This window comes from Quercus robur, chromosome 6 (assembly GCF_932294415.1).
Source record: "Quercus robur chromosome 6, dhQueRobu3.1, whole genome shotgun sequence".
Lineage (NCBI taxonomy): Eukaryota > Viridiplantae > Streptophyta > Magnoliopsida > Fagales > Fagaceae > Quercus > Quercus robur.
The window spans coordinates 13,150,690-13,162,976 of NC_065539.1; the positions used below are offsets into that span (position 1 = coordinate 13,150,690).

At 39.7% G+C, this 12,287-nt stretch overlaps 1 protein-coding gene across 1 annotated transcript; it reads left to right on the plus strand.

Moving 5' to 3' along the window:
- The first annotated feature begins 3,972 nt into the window (after window positions 1-3,972).
- Window positions 3,973-8,088, plus strand: LOC126689866 (uncharacterized). The gene is made up of 4 exons (XM_050385033.1): window positions 3,973-4,271; window positions 4,379-4,958; window positions 5,410-7,422; window positions 7,468-8,088. The coding sequence occupies exons 1-4, from the start codon at window positions 3,973-3,975 to the stop codon at window positions 8,086-8,088; spliced, it is 3,513 nt and encodes a 1,170-aa protein (XP_050240990.1).
- The last annotated feature ends 4,199 nt before the right edge of the window (window positions 8,089-12,287 follow it).

Sequence of the window (12,287 nt, forward strand, 5' to 3'; positions counted from 1 at the left end):
GTTTTTCAGCTCTACCCGAAGTTTGTATTCGGGGGTCGATCCTTCTATAGAAATATGTTGCAACAGTGTTGGGGATCTGTATGCTAAGAGCATCTGAAACTATCTTCCTTTAATCCTTTGTACTTGATAATTTAGATACAATGATCAATTATTGTAACCTTTTCCTTTGGGATCAATTATTCCTTTCCTTTTCGGATCAATTATAAAACACTTTTCATTTTTGGGTTTCTTTTTAGAGCAAAGAGGAACCCACAAAGAAAAGAAAAGAAAAATTAAAAACTATAAAAGTTTGAAATTGAAAGTATTGTTATTTCTAATACATCTAGGTTAATGTCAGGATTTTCCTCTGGAATTTTTTTCATGGTTACAAAGTTTACACTCAAGAACGAAATATTTGCGCTAAAAGCCTTGTAACTTAATCAACGCCTCTTATTCTAATGAAAACATTTATGGTTCAAATCTCTCCCTCCCCTTGTTATAACTATCGAATTATTAAAAGAAAATGAAAGAAATATTTGAAATAATATTTTGTAAGGAAACAATTTGGATCCAGAGCACAAAAGTTAAAAGGATCTAGACCCAAAGAGCCCAATACAATAAATTTGTAGAAAATGGGTTGGAAACCTGGGCTATAATGAGTTGGGTAGCAATTATAGTGGATCCAAATGATAATAAGGTAGAGATAGACTGGTTTTTACTAAAGAAAATGGTCCTCGGTACAATCTGAGGAGATCAATTCTTGTATATATTTCTTGAATTTGATTACAAGTACAATTCTTAGTACTACAGTATTCTTCTCTCAAATTTTCGATCCCTTCTCTCAATGTCTCTCTTCTATTTTATACTATCATTTCCCTTTCATCTCTGCCCTCCACATGTAGATCAAATTATTGGTGTTGATCCCAATCACATCAGCACCTTCTTGAAGTCTCTGGGGAGTAGCTGTAAGGTTAATAACTACTGTTCAGATATCACTTTCTCATTAATGCGATCAGAGAGTTAGCTGCAGAGCATTCAATGTGGTGGTAGCAGCTTTCTCTTAGATATTTCCCACCTCTCATTTGTCCTGTACGTTCATAACGTATATCTTTCTCAATAGAATTTCCTGGAATGTCACCCTAGATGACAGAACGCACTTTCTGACCTTTGCTTCGCTTAGCCGTGGAGATACTCCTCCTCGGCTTACCTTTCCTAGCCCTCTCATTCGTAGCTCGCTCATGGAGTCCTGAATCTTACATATTCATTACTGTTTATCTGTTCTCGGACCACAAAGTGTCCTCAGATAAGGCCCAAGGCCTAACATATGTACTTGGGCCCCCTTATCCCTACATATTTAATTAGTGTCATCACACTCAAGTAACAGAAATTGACTCTATTTGATTGGAGTGATTTTAGAAAGGATAAAAAATAAAGGAAATAAAATGGGAGGAAAATTGGTGTTTTTAGTTGTTTTGGTATCAAAGAAAAGAAGGTGGGATAATTTTTTTTAAGGTAGATAATGGGGGAGGGAAAGGTGCAGTTCATGGGGTTGTAAATAAACCAAGTTGTTTATGAACAACTTGAACTCGAGTCTAGAAAATGCTTGTTTATATTCATTTGTTTAACAAAAAAGCCAAATTTTAAGCTTGACAATTAAACAAGCCAAGACATAATAATTTTTTTGTGAACAAGCTCTTGAACATTAAATTCGATTTAACTATATATAATGTTATATTTTTATATTTATACTTGTTTAAAAATATACTTATATAAACTTGAGATTGGATTATGTAAGTTTGTAAATAAGTTTTTATGATATCAAATTGTTATTTGTAGTTTATTGATAATATAATTAGTCTATTTATAGTAAAAAATCATTAATTTGTAAAGGGAAAAAATTTTACTCATGTTTTTACTATATATGAAGAAAGAATAAGTTTATCAAGTAACTTGTGAACAAGTTTGTGCTTGTTCAAATAGAAAATTAATAAAGCTTGAACGTATAATCTTGTTTGATGATAAGTTTGAGCTTGGCTCGTGTTTGATTAGTTTTAAATACTCGACTCAACGCATCTCATTTACAACCCTAATAGAACCACAAACACGAGACCATTACTTGGCCATCACTTGAACCGCCACTGTGGGAGTGTATTTTTATCCAAGAACACAAATTTGTAGTTTTCTCAAATGGAGAGAATATACAAAGGAAGGAGAAATTTTTACCATTTTACCCCTAATAATAATATTTTTTTTTTTTGCATTTCATTTTGTTGTCAAAAAATGAAATGGAAAAAAAAAACCATATTTTCATCTTATTACTATTTCTCCGTTATTATTATTATTATTTTTTGTTAGTGTAAAATTATCGTTGCAATCTTACTATGAGTGAGATTTAAAAATAAAAATAAATAAATAAATAACAAAAATATTGCACATATATATTGTAACAAGTCCATAACAAATTTGCCGCATATTTCTTGAAATTCATATGTTGAAATACATTGTTGTAAGATTTATGTTATTCATATTGTTATAAACCTTCAAACAAAGAAATTAAAAACGAATTTTTCGTTTCTCTCCTCTACATAGGAGCTCTCCCTCTCGCTAGACGAGTATCTTCCCTCCCTTAGATTTTTCTAAGGGCTTGTCTTTTCTTTTTTGTCCTATTTCCTTACTTGATTATGGCAGATGATGTGATAAACAGTCTAGAAAATATGACGTTGATAGCGGAAGAAGAAGAAGTGATCACAGTTTCAGATGAGGGCCGCAAAGACGAAATAGAGAGTTGTAGTCTGAGTTTGATAGGGAAATTTCTCACCTGCAAGCCTTATAATAAGCGAGCAGCACTAAATACCTTGAGAAATGCATGGGGTTTAGACACGAGAATTCAGATTTTGGAGGTGGGATCTAACATGTTCCAATTCAAATTCCAAATTGAGTTTGACTTGGACAGGGTGATGAGGGGGGGGGGGGGGGCCTGGACCTTTGACAATCAGGCACTTATGTTACGTAAGTGGCAGAAAGGAATGACGGCAAGCAATGTAAAGTTCGATTCATTGTCTTTATGGGTTCAGATTTGGGGTGCACCCTTCGACATGTTCTCTCCAATGGTGGCAATGGAAGTGGGTAGCAAGATGGGGGTCGTGGAGGAGGTTGAAAAATGGCCAAAACAGACGCTCAAAGTCTCTTCATGAGAGTCAAAGTCTCGCTTCCAGTATCTAAACCAATTCAGAGAGGTAGTTTTATAGTAGGAACTGATGGGGGGCGGACGTGGGTCTCTTTTAAGTATGAGAGGCTCCCCATGCTATGCCACTATTGCGGCTTACTTGGACATGATACCTGACATTGTGCAAGCCATTATGCAGCTTCGAAGAACGATAAGAAGGTTGTGTGTCAATATGGCGATTGGCTGAAGGCTATGGGTGTTCGATATGGATCGCCATCCAAGAAAAAGGCCAAGGAGTTTGAGCCATCTAGTGACGCCAATGGGGAGAAGATAACGGATGGCGGCAGCCCCACTACGGTGGAGGCGGCGGTGAACTCTACAAACCCTACTGAAACGGGATAACATGTAAATGGAAATTGTAGCAATCATGGAGACGTTACAGAGGTTCAGGCAGTTGCCAAACCGGGCATTAAAGAGACATGGCCTATTACGGAAAACATGATTCCTAATAATTCAGAATTGATGTTGGAGGATCCAACTGTACGTGGGAAGTTGAATACTGAAGGTGAGGCAATTAAAAGTGGGCCTAGTGGAGGAAATAATATTACTAAGCCCAAGTGGACCAGACTTATCCAGATGGATTGTGGGCCTGGTGCATCAAAACAAAGTGGACCTAATGAAAGTCTAGGGAAAAGATCTGCTTCACAATTAAACAGAGGGAATGTGGAAGACGTGGGAGAGGTGTATGCAGAGAAGAGAGTACGGTACTAGGATGATCAATTTACCATTGCAGCGGCGGGGGTGTCGGAACACCCTTGCCGATCACAATGAGGATATTAAGTTGGAATTGCCAAGGGCTTGGGAACCCTTGGATGGTTCGAAGCCTTTGCAAACTTGTAAAGGATCAAGCTCCCATGGTGTGCTTTCTAATGGAAACACGGTTAGACAAAAAAGGTTATGCGAAGCATTGTAGAGAAGTTCCTTTTCCTAATAAATTTATTGTGAAAAAGCCTAACTCTGGTGGTGGATTAGCGTTGTTATGGAAAGCAGGTGTGGATGTGGAAGTTATTAACTTCACAGATAATCATATTTTGGCAAGAGTGGGGGAAGAAGATGGGTCTCACTGGTACCTGACATACTTTTATGGTTGGCCTGAACATACTCAAAAGTTTAAGTCTTGGGCTCTGCTAGATCACTTGGCCACCTTTGTTGATGGGCCGTGGCTATGTATAGGAGACTTCAACACCATTTTACACACTACGGAGAAGCAAAGCGCTCGACCCCCGTCATATGTTCAGATGATGAGTTTTGCACCGCTTTGGAGAAGTGCAACTTGGCTGATCTGGGTTTCTTCGACTACCCATTCACGTGGAATAATAAGCGTCCTGGACATGCAAACACAAGGCAGCGACTTGACCGGGCGGTGGCGAATGTGGAGTGGCGATCGAAATATCCAGCCACAACAGTCACGCATCTTTTTTCTCATGCCTCAGACCACCTACCCATAATTCTTCAAGCCATGATCGATAGACGGATGAAAGTAAGGAGCAAGAAGGGATTTAAGTTTGAAGAAGTTTGGCTAATGTGGGATGACTGTGAAGCGGTGGTGCGTGAGGCTTGGAACACATATGGAGGTGCGGCTTCACCTTTGGATGATGTTAAGGAAAAAATCAAGAGGTGTGGGGCCGACTTGCAAGCATGGGGGGCTGTTAGAACAAACCCGGATACAGAAAGGATCAAAGCACTTGAAAAACAGGTGGAGCTTATCACAAAATCTGAATTGACAGAAGTTACGAAAGCTGATTTGGCCGTGGTCAGTAAGGAGTTAGACGATCTATTACTAAAACAAGAGATTTTTTGGGCGCAACGATCTTGAGTGTCTTGGCTGAAATATGGGGATAAGAACACAAAGTTTTTTCACTCCAAAGCTTCACAAAGAAGGCAAAGAAATTTTATTCACGGGATAAGAAACAGTGAAGATGCTTGGCTTGAAGAGACTGATGACATTGCTAATGTGGCTGTCGACTACTTTGAGACTATGTTCACGTCAGGTGCTTGTGATAGATTGGATAAATGCCTTGCTACAGTACCACATAAGGTGACTAGCGATATGCAGACTTTGTTGGAGGGGGAGTATAGTGCTGAAGAGATTAAAGCGACGTTGTTTCAAATGGGACCCACAAAAGCTCCTGGACCTGATGGTATGAATGCTCTCTTTTACCAAAAATTTTGGCATATTTTTGGTGATAATGTGGTTAATACAGTTTTGGATTTTTTTGAATACTGGTCACTTGGATCCTGATCTAAACTACACTCATATTGTGCTTATTCCTAAAATTAAATCACCGGAGAGAATGTCAGATTTTAGACTTATAAGCCTTTGTAATGTCATATACAAAATTATATCTAAAGTCCTAGCTAATAGGCTTAAACAGATTCTCCCACGGTTGATAGCTCCTTCCCAAAGTGCCTTTGTCCCAGGTTGTCTCATTACAGATAATGTTTTGGTTGCTTATGAAACTTTGCATGCCATGCATTGCCGGAAAAAGGGAAAAATAGGTGCACTAGCTTTGAAATTGGATATTAGTAAGGCATATGACAGAGTTGAGTGGGCTTTTCTAAAAGGTATTATGGTCAAGTTGGGGTTCCCTGAAATTTGGGTTGACCGAGTGATGTGTTGTGTATCCTCCCCTTCCTTCTCAGTCTGTATTAATGGTAAAGCATATGGCAATATAAAACCTTCTAGGGGGCTCCGACAAGGAGACTTGTTATCCCCTTATTTATTTCTTTTATGTGCAGAAGGTTTCACTTCTTTATTGGCTAGAGCAGAGATGGAGGAGAAGTTGCATGGAGTGTCTATTTGTAGAAGAGCTCCCAAAGTCTCGCATCTTTTATATGCAGATGACTCCTTACTCTTTTGCCGGGCAAGTAGAGGGGAAGTGCAAGTGATAAAGGATATCATGCAGCTTTATGCCACGACATCAGGTCAATGTATCAATTTCATGAAGTCATCCATCTACTTTAGCAGTAATACAGGGGAAGATCAGAAGGAGTGGATAAAAGATTGTTTGGGAGTCAGGGAGGTGGACAAGTTTGAGACTTATTTGGGACTGCCCACATTACTTGGGTGCTCTAAATATCAAGCCTTTTCTTTTCTCAAAGATAGGGTTTGGAAAAAATTGCAAGGGTGGAAAGGATCAATGCTATCTAGAGCGGGGAAGGAGGTACTTATTAAAGTAGTGGCCCAATCAATCCCAACCTATACAATGGGTGTGTTCCAATTACCGATAAAGCTATGTGATGAGCTAAATTCGATGTGTGCAAAATTTTGGTGGGGGCAGGTGGGAAATGAAAGGAAAATACATTGGAAGAGTTGGAGATTCTTGACTAGACCAAAGAAACAAGGAGGGATGGGCTTCCGAGATATCCGGAGTTTTAATCTTGCAATGTTGGCAAAACAGGGCTGGCGGTTGCTACAATATGAAGATTCTTTGGCTCACAAATGTCTCAAAGCCAAATATTTCCCAAGGTGTAATTTTTTTGATGCACAGGAAGTTCCTAATAGCTCATATGTGTGGAAAAGTATTTTGGCGGCTCTACCTATACTCAAACATGGCTGTTGCTGGAAGGTGGGTACCGAGTCAGCAATCCGGGTTTTGGAGGACAAGTGGATTCCCAACCATCCCACCAACGGAGTACTTCATCCACCATTAGAGGAGGAGTGGGAATGGAGAGTCAATGAGTTGATTGATTGGACTTGTAAAGCTTGGGATCGCCAACTTATTGCTAGAAGTTTTCACAGAGAAGATGCGGAGGCCATTATGCGCATCCCTTTGAGTCATGGCCATTTGGTGGATACCTTGTTTTGGTTATATAGCAAAAATGGGGAGTACTCTGTTAAGTCAGGCTACCAGACAGCCAGACAAATTAGGAGTGCAGAGGAGGGGTGTGGGGAGTGTTCTATGGCAAGAAGTAATGATGCTCTGTGGAAGTTTCTGTGGAAATTACATATTCCATCCAAAATAAAAGTGTTTGCTTGGCATGCTTTGCATGATATCCTTCCAACCCGTGAGAATCTGGTGCGTAGGAAAATAGTTGATGATGGGACCTGCCAGCTTTGTCAAAGAGAGAATGAAACAGTTCTCCATGTGCTATGGGAGTGTAGTGTGGCAAAGGATGTGTGGGCTGGGTGTTCGAGGGAGTTACAGAAGCATGTGAGTGGCCAGAATGATCTCACGTTTTTGTTCGAAGAGCTGCGACAGAAGTTATCTGTGGAGGTCTTTGAACTTTTTGTGGTGCAATTGTGGTTGATCTGGTCATAGCGCAATGCCATCATTCATGGAGGTGTTTTGCAGGATCGAACTAAGCTGGGACAAAGAGCCAGAGATTTTGTGGAGGAATATCGTCAAGCTCAAATCCAGTTATCCATCCTAACAGCAATGCCAAGAAGCAGCCATACGTGGAACCCACCACCTAGCAGATATTTCAAACTCAACTTTGACGCCGCGGTTTTTAACGATATCAAGGCATCAGGTATTAGAGCTGTAATTCAAAATGATTTGGGGGAGGTTATGGTGTCAATGTCTGCTAAAGGTCCTCAAGTTGCTGATAGCGAAGAAGCCGAGATTCTGGTGTGTTGCAGAGCATTAGAGATGGTTGTTGACTCAGGGTTCTCAGATTTAATAGTTGAAGGAGATAATGCCTCTGTCATGAAGAACATTGCTGGTCTGTGTCCAAGATTTTCTCGCTTCAGCCATTTGTATGAGGATATTCAATGCCTAGTTTCAGGTCTTCGCTCCAAGCTCATTAACTCTATACACCGTGAAGCAATTGGGGTGGCACACTCCTTAGCCAAATATGCTAGGAATATAGATAATGACTTAATATGGATGGAGGATACCCCTCCACCTGTGTTACAAGCTTTGTACGTGGACTCTTCTTAATTTAGTCAATGTATGAGCAGTTCAGTTTCCAAAATAAAAAAAAAGAAAACCTTCAAACAATCTTAGAAATAATGAAACCCAAAAAGAAGAAGAATAAAAAACTACTTTTATGAGTGGGTTCCAGTTAGCTCAACTGGTAAAGTCTCTGATGGTTGAATAAAAGATTTGAGATTCAATCCTTGCCTACACCAAAAACTAATTGGTGTCTTGATCTGATGATAAAGAGTATCATTAGGAGTGGACGCCATAATTTGAAACTCTCTTTCAAAAAAAAAAAAACTACTTTTATGATAAATGTATAATAGAAATTAAAATTATACAAAGTTGAATTTCTTTCCTTTTATACTTCTTTTCAACCAAACAAAAGAAATTTATGAAATAATTATTTCTTATCCTTCAATACATAATTAAAAAAAAAAAAATCTTCTTCATTCTTTCAGTCTTCTATCTTTTATATGTTCTTTATTCTCTTACTTTTCTATCTTTTCTACTACAAAGGAAATGTTATTAATACTTTAGCACAACACACTTTATTACATACCCAACGTTTTATACATATTTTTACATCAATAAGAGCATTAGTATTGGTGGTGCTAAAAAACTATATTGCTATTTTTAGTACCACCAATCACAAAAATGGGGCTGCAATGGTGGAGCTATAGTTAAAAAATTTAGCTTCTCACTTACAGTGCACAACCAAAGAAACTCATATAATAATTGTAAGGACACAATTTGTAACGACCCATAATAACGTTGAGTTCGCACGTAAAAAGGCCAAAACAATATCATTTATAGAGCGTGGGTTTGAAAGGCTAGGTCTTGGTCACCGGACGGTAGTTCGGGTTGGCTCCGGTCAGCGAATCTCGTCCGAGGAGTCTGGGGAGCTCTATGCTCTTATTATTCTCCTCGTTTCTAGGACACCATGGCTGGGAGGACGGGTTGTCCCCCTTTCTTCTCACACCGCCTTTCTTATCCTTTTATACGGGCATTTATCCTCTCACCAGAGTCCACGTATAAGCTCACTTTTCTAGGACTTAAGACCTGTCCTGTCAACCTATACCTAGAGTGGTTGGGGGTGGTTGTAAAAACTGAAGAGCATGACTCTGTCAGGTGCAGAGTATTGAATGGCAGTGATGGCAGCTTTCCCTTTGTCCTTGGTCGTTACATTATCTAGCGTCTCCTTCACTATTGACATTGATATTTTAGATTTTTTCCCAAACTGTTCTTATATCGTTTTTGCCCTTTCTTCCAAGGGGACCTCGGATATGCCGAGAACAGAATCATCCACGGCTGTGTCTCAAGACTGTTTGGACTTTTATTACCCATCCTCGGCTATACCCCTCCTCGGCTCGGGCCTTGAGCCCCAATGTAAAAATGGGCCAGGGCCACAAATTATTGGGCCACAAATTATTGGGTCCCACAATAGCCCCTCAAAATCCTGCTATCCGACCTCTTGGTCGGAGAGGAGGGTTTTGATGATGCTAAGCCTTTATTACGATTCGCTTAGCTCTGCCCTTCATTAATGTTGGCATCTCTTCATCTGCTTAGGAAATGCGTCGGGTTACGAGAAATTCTTCTAGATTTACACACGATGCGCTCCCGTCGTTTCAGTGTACGAGGCGCGTCTTTAATAAATTTCCTTTACGAGGCCAATCAAATCTGACAGTTACAGATAACATCGGGGAGTTGAACAGACGCTACTTTACTTGCAGATCTTCTTAGAGATATGTACGGATTAAATGCCACTGAATTCACCTTCCATATAAGAAGCCAAACGAGAGGGTATTCCCATCGCGTATAGACTCTTTAACCTTTCTAAAGCCTCAACCCTCAAGTTGTGCTCTAAGTCTTCCTTATCAGCATAGCCACAGCTTATAATGTGATACATTTGAAGTAGAAGTGGGGATGAAAATATCACATCCTTCTCAGAAGCGTTATGTCCCTCCGAAGTTTAAGATGGCTCGGTCAGGGCAGGGATGGCAGAGACTCAAGATACCTCTTATCCTCCCTTCAGCCAAAATCCGAAGCAGGGGCTCGTCGCGTCAAACCTTTGGTGCGACTGAGCTGGGGTCACCCATTATCAGTACCAGCCGCTCTCTTATGAGCATAGCTAACATGGCACCAGCGTGTTAGGAGTCAGGACTGACGCAGGGACAAAGTATCCTTGCTTCTTCTTCTCTTCCTTCACTGGTGCCTCCTTTTGCCTCCCCTTCTTCTTCTTTTCCATCACCAGATCCATCTTGGTACTTTTCCTTCTTCCTCTTCTTCTCCTCTTCCACTAAGGGAGGTTCTCCTCTCAATATGGGTGTTACTGGGGCAGAATTTGGAAAGACTTCGGAGCAGAGCTTAAAAAGACTTCTGGCTGTTTGTTTGTCTTGTTGTTTTTTGTTGTTGTTGTTGTTGTTTTTTTTTTTTTTTTTTTTATTGTTTTTGTAATTCATTTTCTATATAGGCATGTTTAAGCCCTTCATTGTACGCTGTAATACCTCTTTATATTAATAAAAGTCATCATTGCTTTACTTCGTATATTCTACCTCTTCTTTTTGAAATGATTATGCCGTGAATAGACGTACTACCGTATGACTTTTTTTTTTTTTTTTTTACATTCCGAACGACGCTTAGGGTCGAAATCCCAGTTAATAAAAAGACCTTACCCTGTGCTTATTGAAACTATCCGACATAATAATGTTGATTTGAACAAATGATACTTAGGGCAGAAACTCTTACTAAGAAAAAAGAAAGAGATATTATGATGAGCTTATTAGAGCTGTCTGGCATAATAACGCCGACCTGAGAAAACAATACTTAGGGCCGAAATCCCTTATCTAGAAAAAAGAAGTTATTATGAACTTATTGGAGCTATCGTGTACAATAAGACCGACCTGAAAATGGGTTGTATACCCTAAACCTGAACGAGATGATGGCCGAATGCTCGGTGCCGTGAAGGAAGTAATCACCCGAGGATATATAACCCAAAATGAACAGCCCCTGCAGATCGCTGAGAAATAAGGCGTCTCACTATCTGCCTAATGACCTTCATAGCCTTAGCCTTTTCTGGTACTTGGTCCGAGGACTGAGCGACTTAGAAGTCTTCTTAAGTAGCTGACTTTTCCATAGGTTTGAGTCCGAGGACCATGCAATACCTTGGTTCTATTCAAAACTTGATTTTTTAAGTAGTTGGTTTCGCCATAGGTTTGAGTCCGAGGACCATGCAATACCTTGGTTCTGTCCAAAATTTGATTTTTTATAAATAGTTGGTTTCCCCATAGGTTTGAGTCTGAGGATTATGCAATACCTTGGTTCTATCCAAAACTTGATTTTTAAGTAGTTGGTTTCCCCCATAGGCTTGAGTCCGAGGACCATGCAATACCTTGGTTCTGTCCAAAACTTGATTTTTAAGTAGTTGGTTTCCCCATAAGTTTGAGTCCGAGGACCATGCAATACATTGGTTCTGTCCAAAACTTGATTTTTAAGTAGTTGGTTTCCCCATAGGTTTGAGTCTGAGGACCATGTAATACCTTGGTTCTGTCCAAAACTTGATTTTTAAGTAGTTGGTTTCCCTATAGGCTTGAGTCTGAGAACCATGCAATACCTTGATTCTGTCCAAAACTTGATTTTTAAGTAGTTGGTTTCCCTATAGGTTTGAGTCCGAGGACCATGCAATACCTTGGTTCTGTCCAAAACTTGATTTTTAAGTAGTTGGTTTCCCCATAGGTTTGAGTCCGAGGACCATGCAATACCTTGGTTCTGTCTAAAACTTAATTTTTAAGTAGTTGGTTTCCCCATAGGTTTGAGTCCAAGGACCATGCAATACCTTGATTCTGTCCAAAACTTGATTTTTAAGTAGTTGGTTTCCCCATAGGCTTGAGTCCGAGGACCATGTAATACCTTGGTTCTGTCCAAAACTTGATTTTTAAGTAGTTGGTTTCCCCATAGGTTTGAGTCCGAGGACCATGCAATACCTTGATTCTGTCCAAAACTTGATTTTTAAGTAGTTGGTTTCCCCATAGGCTTGAGTCCGAGGACCATGCAATACCTTGGTTCTGTCCAAAACTTGATTTTTAAGTAGTTGGTTTCCCCATAGGTTTGAGTCCGAGGACCATGCAATACCTTGGTTCTATCCAAAACTTGATTTTTAAGTAGTTGGTTTCCCCATAGGTTTAAGTCCGAGGACCATGCAATACCTTGGTTCTGTCCAA

Excerpts from the sequence above, each read along its gene's own strand:
- LOC126689866 (XM_050385033.1), top strand. The coding sequence starts at position 3,973 with ATGAGGATATTAAGTTGGAATTGCCAAGGGCTTGGGAACCCTTGGATG. Across the intron at positions 4,272-4,378 it reads GAAGAAGATGGGTCTCACTG|GAGACTTCAACACCATTTTA; the intron begins GTACCTGACATA and ends GGCTATGTATAG. Across the intron at positions 7,423-7,467 it reads GACAGAAGTTATCTGTGGAG|CGCAATGCCATCATTCATGG; the intron begins GTCTTTGAACTT and ends ATCTGGTCATAG.